Source organism: Giraffa tippelskirchi, chromosome 6 (genome assembly GCF_054371585.1).
Source record: "Giraffa tippelskirchi isolate mGirTip1 chromosome 6, T2T-mGirTip1v1.2.pri, whole genome shotgun sequence".
Classification (NCBI taxonomy): Eukaryota; Metazoa; Chordata; class Mammalia; order Artiodactyla; family Giraffidae; genus Giraffa; species Giraffa tippelskirchi.
The window spans coordinates 141433859-141453451 of NC_137280.1; the positions used below are offsets into that span (position 1 = coordinate 141433859).

Consider the following 19593-nt stretch of genomic DNA (forward strand, 5'->3'; position numbering starts at 1 on the left):
ATGGATGCTAAATTCTTTGGGAAGAGCAACATGGCCCAAACAATGATGTGGGTGCAGCTTAAATACATGGAGGAAGTATCATCTTGCCTGGGGCCCTAAAGGAAGACCTCAGAAAGAACCCCCATAATCTCCGTCCATTATAAACTTAAACAGTGTTCTAGCGAAGTGGGATCTTAGCTTGTGAACCACTGGGCCTTTTTTTAAATATATATATATCCATGAGGACCAATATGTACCTGACTCCCAGCACCAGCTCAATTTATCTCTTAGAGGTATGTTGAGAACATAATTTTTGAGTAAGATAAGGAAAAGTTTAACATAAGCAGACCCCTATATTAGTGAATAATCACTTTGATGGGTGAAGTTCTGTTGGAGTCAAATGAGACTTTGTTCTTTCCCTCTTTTCCAACCCAAAAATGGATGCTAATCATGAATGTAAGTGAAAGGAGTATACTAGTGATACTCAGTATCAAGGAAGAAAAGTGCTGTGAATTTTGCAGTGAACTTGGACAAGAAAAAACCAGTTCTGTATCTCTTTCTTGTCCTTGAAGGAGACTAGAAGGTCTTTTCAGAAGTCTTCACAAAAGTTTCTATTTTATATTCTCATTGCTTTCTCTACCTCTCACACAGTTCAAAATAATTTTTAAAATTTTTGTTCCATTTAATCACTAGTATTATAACAGCACTATAATCTGTATGTCATCACAAATGTCTATTTCTGCCACATTGACTATTAATAGATCTTTTCTAAGAAAATGGATTACTATAAACTATTTTACAGAAAGATTAACTCCGAGTTATTGATGAATACTAGGAAGATTTGGGAACCCAGTCCATTTGTGCCTTAGGTCTTCTTTCTTTTTTTAAATTTGGACCTGAAGCAAGATGGTTGGGTTTTGAAATCTCCAAAGGACTGTATCAGGGCTTCCCTGATAACTCTGTAAAGAATCTGCCTGCAATGCAGGAGACCCCAGTTCAATTCCTAGGTTGGGAAAGATCCCCTGGAGAAGGGATAGGCTACCCACTCCAGTTCTTGGGTTTCCCTTGTGGCTCAGCTGGTAAAGAATCCGCCTGCAATGTGGGAGACCTGGGTTCGATCCCTGGGTTGGGAAGATCCCCTGGAGAAGGGAAAGGCTACCCACTCCAGTATTCTGGCCTGAAGAATTCCATGGACTGTATATAGTCCATGGGGTGGCAAAAAGCCAGACATGACTGAGTGACTTTCACTTTCACTTTTCAAGGACTGTAAGAAACAGCCTATGATCCTTCCCATGTGAGGGCTGCCTCTTGGACACACATGTTTATTCGAGAGTGGTGTCTTCAGGGTTTTCTACCCTCTTGCACTCAGGGATAGATAGAGGAGAGAGCAAGCATGCCTAGAGCAAAGAGTTCACAAACACACCAGTAGTGCAAGTCCTAGTCTTAACAACCTCTTTATCACATTTGGTAGTAATCACACTTTTTGGGTTGAACATCCTATTCATAAATGGTGTTTAGTGTCCTACCCCAAAATATGTACAATTATAAAATAGACATCTGCTCTATTGTCAGTCTACATATTAGTCATTAGTAAATGTATTTTTCTATATTTTAGACATCATAAATACAAATAGATACTCCATTCTTGTCATGCCTCACGGATCCTCTGGCATTAACCTGGGTCTGTGTGAACCTACCTTTGAAGATCACTGCTCTGAACAATTGAGGTAACTTGAGGTAAATGAATAAGAGTTCTTGAAGAAATGTGCCTTATGTTGATGGGGAAGAGATCCACTGCTAGGAGCAACTTAAGAGCATTTTGGACATTTCTTGCATAAGAATCTGGATGGAAAATGCATTAAATAGAACACTCTGGCCTTTGACCTTCCCTGGAGTTTCTCTTGGGATCAGTGATCAAAGCTTTGAAAAGAGATGTGCAGTTATTTCATATGCCAGTGTCTCCTCAAGTTCTGCCCCACTCATATCACCATCACAATTTTTACCTTGTCAAAGTACCATGGTATTGTTATTTTAGGAATAGTTGTGTTTAAATTTTCTCATTTTCACTTAAATTCAAAAAGATTTTTTATATCACTATCATAAATGGAAAGTCAACTTCGCTTGCCATAAATAGTGAGAAATTAAAAAAGAAAAAAAAAGCAGGTAATTATTAAACTTTTCAAAACCACAATGAAATATCACCTCACACCTATGAGAATGACTATTACCAAAAAGACATGAGACAACAAGTGTTGTTGAGGATATGGAGAAAAGGGAACCCTCGTGCACTGTTGATGGGAATGTAAATTGGTATAGCGACTACGGAGGAGTATGGAGTTCCTCAGAAAATTAAGAGTAGAACTACTGTACAGAATTCTACTTCTGGTTTATATCCAAAGGAAATGAAAACAGGATATAAAAGAGATATCTGCACTCCCAAGTACACTGCAATATTATTTACAATAGCCAAGATATGGAAACAACCTAAGTGTCTATCAATGAATGAGTGGATAAAGATATGGAATATATGTACAACAGAATATTATTCAGCCATAACAAAGATGGAAATCTTGCCATTTGTGAAAGCATGGATGGAGCATAAGGGCATTATGCTAAGTGAAATAAGTCAGACAGAGGAAGACAAATACTGTACATTATCACTTGTAGTGGAATAAAAAAATCAAACTCATACAAACAAAAAGTAGAAAAGTGGTTGAGAGGTGAGAGAAATAGGGAGAGATTGGTAAAAGAGTACAGACTTTTGCCTATAAGATGAATAAGTTCTGAAGATCTGAAGTAAAACATGGTGACTTCAGTTTGTAACATTGTATCGTATAACTGAAGTTGCTTAGATAGTAAAACTTACATGATCTCATAAAAAAAAAAAGTATATGAGGTGATGGATGTGTTAATGAAGTAGGTGGGGGAATCCTTTCACAATGTAAACGTGTATCAATCAAATCGTTAAAATGAACATGTTAAATATCTTACAGTTTTGTCAATTATACCTCAATAAACCTCTGTTACCTTTTGTTACCTCAATAAAGCTGGGGGAAAAACCTTTAAAAATGTCCCTTCCCCCCAAAGAAGAAAGAATATCCACGTGCTACCCAAAATCACCAAGCCAACCTAAACAAACAGAAAATCCAAAATACCCACATGTTGGGAAGTATTGCCCTAAGCTATTTGAAAATTAACTTTGAGGCTTCCCTGGTAGTACAGAGTGCCTGAAGAACTATGGACAGAATTTCATAACATTGTACAGGAGGAAATGACCAAAACCATCCCTAAGAAAAAGAAATGCAAAAAAGGCAAAATGGGTTAGCTGAGGAGGCTTTACAAATAGCTGAAAAAAGAAGACAAGCAAAAGGCAGAGGAGAAAAGGAAAGATATACCCATCTGCATGCAGAGATCCAAAGAATAGCACGGAGAGATAAGAAAGCTTTCCTAAGTGAACAATGCAAAGAAATAGAGGAAAACAATAGAGTGGGAAAGACTAGAGATCTCTTCAAGAAAATTAGAGATACTGAGGGAACATTTCATGCAAAGATGGGCACAATAAAGGACAGAAATGGTATGGATCTAACAGAAGCAGAATATATTGAAAAGAGGTGGCACGAATACACAGAAGAACTATACAAAAAAGATCTAAAGACCTAGATAACCACAATGGTGTGATCACTCACCTGGAGCCAGACACCTTGATCAAGTGGGCCTTAGGAAGCATCACTATGAACAAAGCTAGTGGAGGTGATGGAATTCCAGTTGAGCTATTTCAAATCTTAAAAGATAATGCTGTTGCAGTGCTGCACTCAATATGCCAGCAAATTTGGAAAACTCAGCAGTAGCCACAGGACTGGAAAAGGTCAGTTTTCATCCCAATCCCAAAGAAAGGCAATGCCAAAGAATGCTCAAACTACCACACAATTGCACTCATCTCACACGCTAGTAAAGTAATGCTCAAAATTCTCCAAGCAAGGATTCAACAGTATGTGAACCAAGAACTTCAAGATGTTCCAGCTGGATTTAGAAAAGGCAGAGGAACCAGAGATCAAATTGCCAACATCTGTTAGATCATAGAAAAAGCAAGAGAATTCCAGAAAAACATCTATTTCTGCTTCATTGACTATGCCAAAGCCTTTGACTGTGTGGATCACAACAAACTGTTGAAAATTCTTCAAGAGATGAGAATACCAGACCACCTTACCTGCCTCCTGTGAAACCTGTATGCAGGTCAAGAAGCAACAGTTAGAACCGGACATGGAACAACAGACTGGTTCAAAATTCAGAAAGGAGTTCTGAATTACATCAAAGCTGCATATCTTCACCCTGTTTATTTTACTTATATGCAGAGTACATCATGCGAAATTCTGGACTGGATGAAGCACAAGCTGGAATCAAGGTTGCTGGGAGAAATATCAGTAACCTCAGATATGCAGATGACATCACCCTTATGACAGAAAGCAAAGAGGAACTAAAGAGCCTCTTGATGAAGGTGAAAGAGGAGAGTGAAAAACTGGCTTAAAATCAACATTCAAAAAACTAAGATCATGGAGACACTGCGAGCTCACCACACACACGCCAGGTTTGCAGTGTTCCTCCCTCCGCACAGCACGATTGAACAAGTGAACCTAAAGAGACCACCTCCACCCCTTTGTTGCAGGGCGGAAATTAGATACTGAAGAGACCTCCAAACAGAAGCCAAATAAACAGAGGGAAGAGTCTTGGAAGTGACAGGCCAACAGATTAAAATCCCTGTAGTTAATACCGACTGCATTGAAAGGGACCTATAGATCTTGAAAAGTATAAGCAAGAACAAGGATCTGTCTGAAACTGAGCAGTCCCCACACTGCTCACAATAGCGCCAGAGAAAGTCTGGGATATATATTTTTTTACTATTTTTTTTTTTAATTAAAAAAAATTTTTTTTCTCTTCTTTCCTTTTTCAAGTCCTCTATTACACCTTTAACTTTCATTTTCATAACCCACTATTAACTTGCAAAAAAAAAAAACCCCATTTTTGAAGCAAACTGCATACATATATCTTATACCTTTTGTGTTTTCTTTTTTTACTGTTTTTTTCCTGTTTTACTTTTTTTACTGTTTCTTTTTCTACTGTTTTACTGTTTTTTTTCTTTTTACACTGTTTCCTTTTTTTCTTCTTTTTTTTATATTGTAAGTTTTATAAGAGTCTAACCTCTACTCTTGATTTTTAATCTTTGTTTTACATATTTGATATCAGTTTTGTACATTTAAGAACCCAATCTTTAGGACCCATTTTTACTCAGGAGTGTGATCACTAGCCTGATTACTCTCTCCCCCTATTGATGCTCTTTCTTCTCCCCCAGGGAACCTCTATCTCCCACCCTCCTCCTTCTCTTCTCAACCCAATTCTGTGAATCTCTGAGGGTGTTCTGGGTACCGGAGAACACTTCAGGAAGAGGATACTGCCCAGATCTCTCTCTCCCCTCTTGATTCCTCCCTTTCTACTCATGCTCACCTCTATTACCTTCCTCCCCCCTCTCTATGTATCTCTGTGAACCACTCTGAGGGTTCCAGACTGTGGAAAGCACAGAGGGAAGTGCTTACTGGCTAGATTGCTCTCTCCTCATTTGAATTTCCCTCTTCCCCTCCTGGTCACCTCAACCCCGCCCCTCACCTCATCTCTCCATGTAACTCAGCGAACCTTTCTGGGTATCCCTCACTGTGGAGAATCTTTTCACCATTAACCTAAAAGTTTTATTATTGATGCTGTATGGATGGAGAAGTCTTGAGGCTACTGCAAGAATAAGACTGAAAGCCAGGGGAAACATTAAATAATAAGAGACCATCCAATAGCCTCCACACATACACTGAAACCAAGCTCCACCCAAGAGCCAATAACTTCCAGAGCAAGACATACCACGCAAATTCTTCAGCAACGCAGGAACATAGCCCTGAGCATCAATATACAGGCTGCCCAGAGGCACACCAAATCCATAGACATCTCAAAAATTAATACTGGTCACTCCATTGCACTCCAGAGAGCAGAAATCCAGCTCCACCCACCAGAACACCGACACAAGCTCCCCCAACCAGGAAGCCTTGACAAACCACCTGTCCAACCCCACCCACAGTGAGGAACCTCCACAATAAAGAGGAACTTCATACTACCAGAATACAGAAGGGCCACGCCTAACACAGCAATCTAAACAAGATGAAAAGGCAGAGAAATACTCAGCAAGTAAAGGAAAATAAGAAATGCCCACAAAACCAAACAAAAGAGGAGGAGATAGGGAGTCTATCTGAAAAAGAATTTAGAATAATGATAATAAAAATGATCCAAAATCTTGAAAGCAAAATGGAGTTACAGATAAATAGCCTGGAGACAAGGATTGAGAAAATGCAAGAAATGTTTATCAAGGACTTAGAAGAAATAAAAAGGAGTCAATATAGAATGAATAATGAAATAAAGGAGATAAAAGACACTCTGGAGGGAACCAACAGTAGAATAACGGAGGCAGAAGAGAGGATAAGTGAGGTAGAAGATAGAATGATGGAAATAAACAAAGCAGAGAGGAAAAAAGAAAAAAGAATCAAAAGAAATGAGGAAAACCTCAGGGACCTCTGGGACAATATGAAACGCCCCAACATTCGAATCATAGGAGTCCCAGAAGAAGAAGATAAAAGGAAAGGCCATGAAAAAATACTCGAGGAGATAATAGTTGAAAATTTCCCTAAAATGAGGAAAGAAATAGTCACAGAAGTCCAAGAAACCCAGAGAGTTCCAAACAGCATAAACCCAAGGCGAAACACCCCAAGACACATATTAATCAAATTAACAAAGATCAAACACAAAGAACAAATATTAAAAGCAGCAAGGGAAAAGCAACAAATAACACACAAGGGGATCCCCATAAGGATAACAGCTGATCTTTCAATAGAAACCCTTCAGGCTAGAAGGGAATGGCAGGACATACTTAAAGTAATGAAAGAGAATAATCTACAACCCAGATTACTGTACCCAGCAAGGATCTCATTCAGATATGAAGGAGAATTCAAAAGCTTTACAGACAAGCAAGAGCTGAAGGAATTCAGCACCACCAAACCGGCTCTCCAACAAATGCTAAAGGATCTTCTCTAAACAGGAAACACAGAAAGGATGTTTCAACACAAACTCAAAACAGCAAAGTAAATGGCAACGGGATCATACTTATCAATAATTACCTTAAATGTAAATGGGTTGAATGCCCCAACCAAAAGACAAAGCCTGGCTGAATGGATACAAAAACAAGACCCCTATATATGCTGTCTACAAGAGACCCACCTCAAAACTAGGGACACACACAGGCTGAAAGTGAAGGGATGGAAAAACATATTTCATGCAAACGGAGACCAAAAGAAAGCAGGAGTCGCAATAGTCATTTCAGATAAAATAGACTTTAAAATAAAGGATGTGAAAAGGGACAAAGAAGGACACTACATAAAGATCAAAGGATCAATCCAAGAAGAAGACGTAACAATCATAAATATATATGCACCCAATGTAGGAGCACCACAATATATAAGGCAAATACTAACAAGTATGAAAGGAGAAATTAACAATAACACAATAATAGTGGGAGACTTTAATACTCCACTCACGCATATGGATAGATCAACTAAACAGAAAATTAACAAGGAAACACAAACTTTAAATGATACAATAGACAAATTAGATTTAATTGATATTTACAGGACTTTCCACCCCAAAACAATCAATTTTACCTTTTTCTCAAGTGCACATGGAACTTTCTCCAGGATAGACCACATCCTGGGCCATAAATCTAGCCTTGGTAAATTCAAAAAAATTGAAATCATCCCAGCCATCTTCTCTGACCACAATGCAGTAAGATTAGACCTCAATTACAGGAAAAAAACTATTAAAAGTTCCAACATATGGAGGCTAAACAACACGCTTCTGAATAACCAACAAATCACAGAAGAAATCAAAAAAGAAATCAAATTATGCATAGAAACGAATGAAAATGAAAACACGACAACCCAAAACCTATGGGACACTGTAAAAGCAATACTAAGGGGAAGGTTCATAGCAATACAGGCGTACCTCAAGAAACAAGAAAAAAATCAAATAAATCAACTAACTCTACACCTAAAGCAACTAGAGAAGGAAGAAATGAAGAACCCCAGGGTCAGTAGAAGGAAAGAAATCTTAAAAATTAGGGCAGAAATAAATGCAAAAGAAACAAAAGAGACCATAGCAAAAATCAACAAAACTAAAAGCTGGTTTTTCGAGAAGATAAACAAAATTGACAAGCCATTAGCCACACTCATCAAGAAACAAAAGGAGAAGAATCAGATCAACAAAATTAGAAATGAAAATGGAGAGATCACAACAGACTCCACAGAAATACAAAGGATCATAAGAGACTACGACCAACAGCTATATGCCAATAAAATGGACAACTTGGAAGAAATGGACAAATTCTTAGAAAAGTATAACTTTCCAAAACTGAACCAGGAAGAAATAGAAGATCTTAACAGACCCATCACAAGCACGGAAATCGAAACTGTAATCAGAAATCTTCCAGCAAACAAAAGCCCAGGACCAGACGGCTTCACAGCGGAATTCTACCAAAAATTTAGAGAAGAGCTAACACCTATCCTACTCAAACTCTTCCAGAAAATTGCAGAAGATGGTAAACTTCCAAACTCATTCTATGAGGCCACCATCACCCTAATTCCAAAACCAGACAAAGATGTCACAAAAAAGGAAAACTACAGACCAATATCACTGATGAACATAGATGCAAAAATCCTTAATAAAATTCTAGCAAACAGAATCCAACATCATATTAAAAAGATCATACATCATGACCAAGTGGACTTTATCCCAGGAATGCAAGGTTTTTTTAACATCCGCAAATCAATCAATGTAATACACCACATTAACAAATTGAAAGAAAAAAACCATATGGTTATCTCAATAGATGCAGAAAAAGCCTTTGACAAAATTCAGCATCCATTTATGATAAAAACCCTCCAGAAAGCAGGAATAGAAGGAACATACCTCAACATAATAAAAGCTATATATGACAAACCCACAGCAAACATTATCCTCAATGGTGAAAAATTGAAAGCATTTCCACTAAAGTCAGGAACAAGGCAAGGATGCCCACTTTCACCACTACTATTCAACATAGTTTTGGAAGTTTTGGCCACAGCAATCAGAGCTGAAAAAGAAATAAAAGGAATACAGATAGGAAAAGAAGAAGTAAAACTCTCACTGTTTGCAGATGACATGATCCTCTACATAGAAAACCCTAAAGACTCTACTAGAAAATTACTAGAGTTAATCAATGAATATAGTAAAGTTGCAGGATATAAAATTAACACACAGAAATCCCTTGCATTCCTATACTCCAATAATGAGAAAACAGAAAGAGAAATTAAGGAAACAATACCATTCACCATTGCAACAAAAAGAATAAAATACTTAGGAATATATCTACCTAAAGAAACAAAAGACTTATATATAGAAAACTATAAAACACTGATGAAAGAAATCAAAGAGGACACAAACAGATGGAGAAATATACCGTGTTCATGGATCGGAAGAATTAATATAGTGAAAATGAGTATACTACCCAAAGCAATCTATAGATTCAATGCAATCCCTATCAAGCTACCAATGGTGTTTTTCACAGAACTAGAACAAATCATCTCACAATTTGTATGGAAATATAAGAAACCTCGAATAGCCAAAGCAATCTTGAGGAAGAAGAATGGAACTGGAGGAATCAACCTGCCTGACTTCAGGCTCTACTACAAAGCCACAGTCATCAAGACAGTATGGTACTGGCACAAAGATAGAAATATAGATCAATGGAACAAAATAGAAAGCCCAGAGATAAACCCACGCACAGATGGACACCTTATCTTCGACAAAGGAGGCAAGAATATACAATGGAGAAAAGACAATCTCTTTAACAAGTGGTGCTGGGAAAACTGGTCAACCACTTGTAAAAGAATGAAACTAGAACACTTCCTAACACCATACACAAAAATAAACTCAAAATGGATTAAAGATCTAAACGTAAGACCAGAAACTATAAAACTCCTAGAGGAAAACATAGGCAAAACACTCTCCGACATAAATCACAGCAGGATCCTCCATGACCCACCTCCCAGAATATTGGAAATAAAAGCAAAAATAAACAAATGGGACCTAATTAAAATTAAAAGCTTTTGCACAACAAAGGAAACTATAAGCAAGGTGAAAAGACAGCCTTCAGAATGGGAGAAAATAATAGCAAACGAAGCCACAGACAAACAATTAATCTCAAAAATATACAAGCAACTTCTGCAGCTGAATTCCAGAAAAACACACGACCCAATCAAAAAATGGGCCAAAGAACTAAACAGACATTTCTCCAAAGAAGACATACAGATGGCTAACAAACACATGAAAAGATGCTCAACATCACTCATTATTAGAGAAATGCAAATCAAAACCACAATGAGGTATCATTTCACACCAGTCAGAATGGCTGCTATCCAAAAGTCTACAAGCAATAAATGCTGGAGAGGGTGTGGAGAAAAGGGAACCCTCTTACACTGTTGGTGGGAATGCAAACTAGTACAGCCACTATGGAGAACAGTGTGGAGATTCCTTAAAAAACTGGGAATAGAACTGCCATATGACCCAGCAATCCCACTGCTGGGCATACACACTGAGGAAACCAGAATTGAAAGAGACGCATGTACCCCAATGTTCATCGCAGCACTGTTTACAATAGCCAGGACATGGAAGCAACCTAGATGTCCATCAGCAGACGAATGGATAAGGAAGCTGTGGTACATATACACAATGGAATATTACTCAGCCATTAAAAAAAATACATTTGAATCGGTTCTACTGAGATGGATGAAACTGGAGCCCATAACACAGAGTGAAGTAAGCCAGAAAGAAAAACAACAATACAGTATACTAATGCATATATATGGAATTTGAAAGATGGTAACGATAACCCTATATGCGAGACAGAATAAGAGACACAGATGCATAGAACAATTTTATGGACTCTGAGGGAGAAGGTGAGGGTGGGACGTTCTGGGAGAATAGCATTGAAACATGTATATTATCATATGTGAAACAGAACACCATTCCATGTTCGATGCATGAGACAAAGGCTCAGGGCCGGGGCAATGGGATGACCCAGAGGGATGGGATGGGGAGGGAGGTGGGTGGGGGGTCCAGGAAGGGGAACACATGTAAACTCATGGCTGATTCATGTCAATGTATGGCAAAAACTATTACAATATTTTAAAGTAATTAGCCCCCAACTAAAATAAATAAATTTATTAAAAAAACAAAACAAAACAAAACTAAGATCATGGCACCTGGTTCCATCACTTCATGGCAGATGGCGAAAAAATGGAAATGGTGACAGACTTTATTTTCTTGGGCTCCAGAATCACTGCAGATAATGACTGTAGCCATGCAATTAAAAGATGCTTGTTCTTTGGAAAGAAAGCTATAACCAACCTAGACAGTATGTTACTTTACTGATGTTACTTTACTGAGACGTTACTTTACTGACAAAGTTCCATCTAGTCAAAGCTATGGTTTTTCCAGTAGTCATGTGTGGATGTAACAGTTGGACCATAAAGAAGGCTGACTGCCAAGGAATTGATGCTTTTGAACTGTGGTGTTGAAGATCCTTAAGAGTCCCTTGGACTGCAAGGAGATCAAACCAGTCAATCCTAAAGGAAATCAACCTTGAATATTCATTGGAATGACTGTTGCTGAAGCTGAAGCCCCAATACTTTGCCCACCTGATGTGAGAGCCAACTCATTAGAAAAGACCCTGATGCTGGGAAGGATTGAAGGCAGGAGGAGAAGGGGATGACAGAGGATGAGATGATTGGATGGCATCACTGACTCAATGGACATGAGTTTGAGCAAGCTCCAGGAGATGGTGAAGGACAGGGAATCCTGGCATGCTGCAGTCCATGGGGTCGCAAAGTCAGACACAACTGGGCAGCTGAACAACAACAACAGTGGATAAGAATCTGCCTGCCAATGCAGCAGACACAGGTTCCATCCCTGATCTGGGAAGATCCCACATGCCACAGAGCATCTAAAGCCTGTGAGTCACAATGGCTGAAGCCTGTGTGCCTGGAGCCTGTGCTCCACAGCAAGAGAAGGCCACGCACCTCAGTGAACAGTAGCCCCCATTCATTGCAACTAGAGAAAGCCTGCACAGCAACGAAAACCCAGTGCAACCAAGAATAAATAAATAATTTTTTAAAAAAACAATTAATATATTTTGTAGACTTTCCTTTAATTGGTTTTGCTGGCTCTCTTGACACGTGTAATCATGCAACAGATTATATCCTGAACTCCATGAGATATTTTCCTCTTCCGTTTGGAAGCTGTAAACTGTGCAGGGTGTAGCACTGTGTGTGCTAGGGTTCTCAGGCTCCTTCTAGCTCTGCCACTGATTGCTGTGCTGTATGCCACAGGACCTCGTTTCCCCAGTGTTCCGCTGACCTGAATCACTGAGAAGTCTGTATTCTCAGCTCTGTCAATGTCAGTGGTTCTCCTCCCATATCATAGGTTTCTGTTTTGTTTTTTTTTAAAGATCTCATCTGGTGTTAGTGGTGCTAACAATTTGAGAATCAAGTTGTATGTTCTCTGGAAATATTTAGTCTCAGTTTTTTTCCTATCTCTATCAAGAAAGTTATAGGACCTCAGTTTCTCCTTCTGGAAAAAGAAGCTAGCCTAGTGTAATTGAAATATGATGGGCAGAAGAGTCCTTTGTTTTCTGAAAAAAAAAATAGTATGCTGCACAGAGAAGGAAAAACCAATCTGTATAAACAACCAACACCCGGATGGGCGTGAGTTCCGGCAGCCTAACTGTGACATTTCCTCAGGGCTGTGTCCTTAGCGCCCTGGGCACTGAGTCAGCAGGGCCTGAACACTCAACACATCCACTGTTGTGGAGGAAAGACAGCCGATCAAGCACAAGTCAAAGCAGCAAAGCAGCATGTGTGCAGCTCTAAGGGGCCACGTGCCACACCTCCAGCAGGCTGGGTAACAGCACAGGCTTGGGAGTCAGAAGAGCTGCCAGGACCGTGGGCCATTTTCTTCAACTCTGCTGAGCCCCTGTGTGCTCCTAATCTGGAAAATGAGGCCTACACTGTGGATTTGTGTGTTATTTCAGTAGCACTTGATAAAGAGTATAGGCTCTTCTCCGACCCTTTCTTCTTTGAGCATGTTTGGCCTGGAAGAGATGGTGGGAGGCCCAAGTCTGCTGTTTCCTCTGCTGGGTTCAGTTTCCACCTGACTCTTCGAGTGTGTCCTAGTGTTTAAAGACTCAGGTCCATACAATTACAATTACTCCACTTTACATATATTTTATTATGTATGTAACTCTATGTGTTTATGCATATATAGTTGTGTAGGCTTATATACACAAATCCATGACAACTTCAGGGATTTTCAAGGGCAATTCTGATACTACCCAATATCTGTCATATTCATGCTTCTACAATCAAACCCAACACAAGCTGTAACTTCATTGTATAATAATTTCAACTGACAGGACATCATGAGAATTCAATGGGAGAATGCCCAAAAGCTTTTTAGCATAATGCCTGGCACATAGCTGATCATAAAGGTTAATAGAACCATGATTATAATATTATTATTGTTTTCCACCCAGAGAGGGAACTATCAGTTGTAAGTGCCTACTCTGTTGTTATTATTGATATAATTATCCACAGAAAGAGAGAGTGATCAATTTCCCTAAGTTCCTCAGTCTTCACAGAGAAGTATGGGTGTTTCAACAGACAGACCGTGAGTCCAGGTGAAGGCCTCCAGGATCCCAGTTCAGTGATGGGGGAACAACCGCTGAGTGTGCCTGCACTGGGGAGCGGTTTCCCTTGGTTGGTGCGTGTGAGCAGAGCTGGTGGATAAAATCTGGAGAGGTAGCCTGTGGTTAGATGGCCCTGAATATCTAGACTTGATTCAGTTGGGAATGTTATGAGTGGAGAAAGATGCATAAAATTTCTGAAATGAAGGGAAGATTAGAAACATGGAAACCAGTTAGGAAGCTGTTACAAGGTGTTTGTGAAAAGTCTTTTTGAAATCAAATGAGAATGGTGGCAGAGGGAATGGAAAAGATGTTAGTTGACTCAGAGCCATGTTAATCCTATGTATTTCCTAAGCAGATCTTGTATATTTTATTGTTCTTTTTAGCTACAAAGAGTTATATAGTCTCATCTTTTCAAAGTTTTTGATGTTTTTTTCCCATCCAATAACAAATTTTGAAAATTCCTTTTAAAGTATAAAATATGTAATTTTGAAAGCTACAACAGGAATTTAAATAATGACTTAGAATTACTGAAGAATTTGATCAACCACAGCACTTATGGCTGGGAAGCGCATAGAAAAATCCCCAGCATGGGGCCCATACTTGCCATATAACAATAAAAATATAACATATAGCCTTGGCAGAGAAAAATAACATCCTCCCAGATTGCACTCCTAACTGAAACCAACTGAACCTAACAGTTTTGGAACATGGTGTGGTAAAGGGGGGAAAAAAGAATAATAAAAGGAGGTTGCCTCACACATATGTTACAAGGGATAAATGAATATTATTACATACATGTTCCGAGTTTAAGCTGTTTGTTAGTGTTTAAGATGTGCAGTTGTACATACGAGATGCATGACAATTTCTTAGGAAAATTTTTCTTTAAAAACAAAAATTGTTTTTGTCATTTTTGTATTGAAAATGCTACAAGTATAATTACATCTGCCTGCTAGTATGGCATTAGAATTCCTTCAAATAAATGTCTCCCCTGCCATTCAGAGTTAGAGATTATTATTGCATATCGAAATATATGATTTCCCACTAGTTTGTGACATAGAATATTATCATAGTTGCATGAACAATACAACCTCTTCTTCCCTTCTAAACCACTTCCTTTTATCACTGAGCCTATCATTTGAAGTTTTTGGTATTTGACTTTGCATCTGTAATGTGAGCATATTAAATGGGGTGGTAGATGTGGTGTCGATTTTTATATAGTTTTGGGGAGAAATGGATCTTACATTCCTACAAGTAATGTAAAAATTTCTGTGTAAGAATTCAAGGTAATGTTTTATTTAACAAAGGAGTTGCTTGCACGACTGAGAGATTACGGACTTTTACATTTGTATTTGATACTATGGGTTCTTTCAAAGACAACCAAAATTCTCAATTTGTGACAGAATACCTCATTTGTAATAAAACACTTTCCTGGCATAGGGAATGGGTGAGTCTTAATTCCCATTTTTAAACTTATTCCCATGGTATACATTTTCATTTATTTTCCAGCCATGAAATGAGAAAAAAAATCAAAATAAACAGAATAAAGTCTAAGAGCTTTCTTCTTGCAAAGACCAAGGGGAGAAAATGGAACGCAATCAAGGGCCCCATATTAAGGTAAGATGAACCAAAATAAAAAATAAGCCAAATGACACTTCCTAAAAATTAATAGTGTATTAAAAAGCAGAGACATTACTTTGCCAACAAAGGTCCGTCTAGTCAAGGCTATGGTTTTTCCAGTAGTCATGTATGGATGTGAGAGTTGGACTGTGAAGAAAGCTGAGCGCAGAAGAATTGATGCTTTTGAACTGTGGTGTTGGAGAAGACTGTTGAGAGTCCCTTGGACTGCAACGAGATCCAACCAGTCCATCCTAAAGGAGATCAGTCCTGGGTGTTCATTGGAAGGACTGATGTTGAAGCTGAAACTCCAATACTTTGGCCACCTCCTGTGAAGAGTTGACTCATTGGAAAAGACCCTGATGCTGGGAAGGATTGGGGAGAAGGGGACGACAGAGGATGAGATGGTTGGATGGCATCACTGACTCGATGGACATGCGTTTGGGTAAACTCTGGGGAGTTGGTGATGGACAGGGAGGCCTGGTGTGCTGCGATTCATGGGGTCGCAAAGAGTTGGACACGACTGAGCAACTGAACTGAACTGAAAAATTAAACACAGAATTATTACATGATCCAATAGTTTCACTTCTGAGTATATACCTAAAAGAATTGAAAGCAGGAACTCGAACAGATATTTGTACACCCATGTTCATAGCAGCATTATTCACAACAACCAGTAAGTGGAAACAGTGTACATTTAACTAACAGGCAGAATTTTTTCCTTTTAAGGCTGACTAATATTCTATTATGTACACATACTTTTACAACAACAACAACCGGAAGTATGTACACAAAATAGAATACTATTCAGCCTTGAAAGGAATGAAATTCTGACATACTCTAAACTTTGGATGAACTTTAAGACATGCTAAGTGAAGTAAGTCAGACACAAAAGGACACATACTATATGAATCCATTTCTATCAGGTCTCTAGAGTAGTCAAATTCAGAGAGAAAGTAGAATGGTGGTTTCCAGGGGCTGAGGTGAGGGGCAAGTGGGGAGTTAGTGTTTAATGAATACACATTTTCAGTTGGGGAAGATGGAAAAGTTCTAGAGATGGATGGTGATGATGGTTGCATGATAATGTGAATGTACCTAAGTCATAGAACTGTACACTTTAAAATGATGAAAATGGCAAATTTGATGTTATTTTACCATATTTATACACATAAGTTCACCACATTATACACATAAAATATATTATGTATTTTTTGCCATAGTTTAAAAGATAAGCCAAATAAAATAGAGAAGATAGTTGAATTGAATTTATGAGAATTTCCAATTTTCCTAATTGCCCTTAGTTCAGTTCAGTTCAGTCACTCAGTCGTGTCCGACTCTTTGCGACCCCATGAATCACAGCACCTCAGGCCTCCCTGTCCATCGCCAACTCCCAGAGTCTACCCAAACCCATATCCATTGAGTTGGTGATGCCATCCAGCCATCTCATCCTCTGTCGTCCTCTTCTCCTCCAGCCCCCAATCCTTCCCAGCATTAAGGTCTTTTCCAATGAGTCTATGTAAGCAAGTACTTCAGTGAAAACAGAGTGATGGGTAGACATTTAGCTGTGAAAATGCAAGTTCTCTTAGATCTAATATCCCCTCATCTAGGATATTATCTCAAACAAGTTTTTCATGCATATATCCCTCAAGAAATCTCATCAATAGACTAGGAAAGTGTGGTCCTGATCACACAACTATTAGATAGGTGCACCACTTACTTGAGGGTCTCATTTAGATTGGTTATCAACACCTGACTCCTACCTGCATGTGGAGTGAGGGATGCCTTTGAGGGATCCAGCAGTTCCCAAGTTACAAATGCAGACACATAGCATTTCCATTCTAAATAGTTTCTAATTCGCTTCCAGGCCATCTTGTATCAACTTGAGCCTGATATTTCCTGCCTTTCCCATCTGGAAAAGCAAAGGCTTTCCCTGTCTTTCCTTTTGTTGTTGTTGTTTAATTTTATTTGTTTTTGGCTGTGCTGAGTCTTCGTTGCTGTGTGGGCCTTTCTTTAGTTGTAGCGAGCAGGGGCTACTCTCTAGTTGTTTCTTGTTGCGGAACACAGGCATGCGGGCTTCAGTAGTTGCTGGTATGTAGGCTCAGTAGTCAGGGTTCCCGGGCTTTAGGGAACAGGCTCAGTAGTTGTGGTGCAGGGGCTTAGTTGGGCATGTGAGATCTTCCTGGACCAGGGATCAAACCTGTGTCTCCTGTACTGGCAGGTGGATTCTTCACCACTGAGCCACCAGGAAAGCCCAAGACTCCTTTGCTTTAAGAGTCTTGGCAAATGTGTGGTTTAGTAGAACAAAATGGAAGACATTTTTGAAGCATAGACATTGTAAGCCTCAAATCAGGCATTCAGGAGAAAGAAGTAGTGCTTAAGAAGTGTGGCCACCAGTTTGGGGAGAGTGTTAGCACGAATGTAGAGCTACAAAGACATGGGTAGCTAACAGTGGATTGTTAACCTCCCAAACTCGATTCAATGTGACAGTGACACTTCACAGCACATTGCATCCAATCTCATTTGAAGCTGACAAAGATTGTTTCTGCTTTACATCTATTGGTTTATTAATGGTCTACAGCCTCTTAAGCAGATGCATATTCATTAGGTAGCCAGCTGTTAGGAGGTTCCCAGATGTCGAATGTAACTCTGTCTTGGAACATTTTTTTTTTCCTTATCATGAAACAAAGTAATTGAGTCCTTATTAAAGAACTAGTTAATTACTAAAGCGATACCTTATGGCACCCTTTTTATCATTCAATTTTGAGAGCTCTTGGGATATCTAAAAATTTGGAGAAGAGACGGCATTAAAGAGCCAATCTTTATTATATAATAGTAAATATATATAGGCAGATATTTTACATGTGGAGATAATACATACATACTTTTCCATGTGGGAGAAGTTCAAAGTAAGTGAAACGTTCCTAACAACTAAAAAATTTCAACTACAGTATCCTTTCCTTTGTTCAATTAGGTCCAAAGGACAACACTGATAAGCCTACTAAATTAATCAAAGTTACTTCAATATTTCTTTTATCTAACCTTATCACTTTCCTATAAAAGATGACTTGAAAAATGGGTCTTTGTATAACATGCCTCACTTATGTTTTCATTAAAGCTCCTATCTTTTTCTGTCAAAAGTAACATAGTTCAATTACTGGCAAGCAAACTAGGATTTTCAAATTGCCAAGTATTTCTAAATGCCCTTTATAGCAGTCTATATATATAGGGAGAGAGACTGTGCCATATATATATATATATATATATGATTGTGTTAAGTTGTTGATCTCTTAATTTCAAATGCATTTAAAAACCCTGCATTTGTACTCTCCTCCTTTCACATTTACTGTTTTTGATGTCATATTTTACATCTAATTGTTTTATGTATCCCTTAGCTGCTTATTGTGAATATAGATAATTTTACTACTTTTGTCTCACAACCTCCCTACTTAGCTTTGTGTATGGATGATTTCCTACCTTTACTGTATCAGTGAGCTTTTTCATTTTGTAATTTTCTTATTTCTAGTTGTGGCATTTTCTTTTTTGCCTAGAGAAGTTTCTTTAACATTTGTTGTAAAGCTGGTTTGGTGGTGCTGAAATCTTTTAGCTTTTGGTTATCTGTAAATCTTTTTATTTCTCCATCAGTTCTGAAAGAGAACATTGCTGGGTAAAGTATTCTTGGTTCTCAGCTTTTCACCTTTCATCACTTTAAACATTGTACCACTCTGTCTGGACTATAGAATTTCTGTTGAAAAATCAGCTAATAGCCTTATGGGAGTTCCCTTGTATGTTATTTGCTGCTTCTCCCTTGCTGCTTTTAATATCTAATTTTTGTCATTTTGATTACGATGTGTTGTGGTGTGTTCCATTTTGGGTTAATTCTATGTGGGACTCTTTGCTTCCTGGACTTAGGTGACTATTTCCTTCCCCAAGTTACAGATATTTTTAGCTATTATGTCTTCAAATATCTTCTTACACCCTTTATCTCTCTCTTCTCCTTTTGGGACACCTATGATATGAATTTTAGTGTACTTGATGTTGTCCCAGAGGTTTCTTAAACTGTTCTCATTTCTTTTCATTTTTACTTTTTTCTGATCAGCAGCAGTGATTTCCACTACTCTGTCTTCCAGCTTGTTGATTCA

At 38.5% G+C, this 19593-nt stretch overlaps 1 protein-coding gene across 4 annotated transcripts in view; it reads left to right on the forward strand.

Annotated features, from left to right (window-relative positions):
- LSM11 (LSM11, U7 small nuclear RNA associated) overlaps positions 1 to 19593 on the forward strand; it is a 110327-nt gene that overhangs the window by 25718 nt on the left and 65016 nt on the right. For 2 of the 4 annotated variants that reach the window (XR_014056695.1, XM_081500523.1), the window contains exon 5: positions 15347 to 15454. The exons of the other annotated variants lie outside the window; for them this stretch is intronic. Coding sequence is in view for 1 of the 2 variants with exons in the window: in XM_081500523.1 (XP_081356649.1) it covers positions 15347 to 15454 (108 nt within the window). In the remaining variant the exon portion in view is untranslated. The remainder of the gene's footprint in view (positions 1 to 15346; positions 15455 to 19593) is intronic. 4 annotated transcript variants of the gene reach the window in all.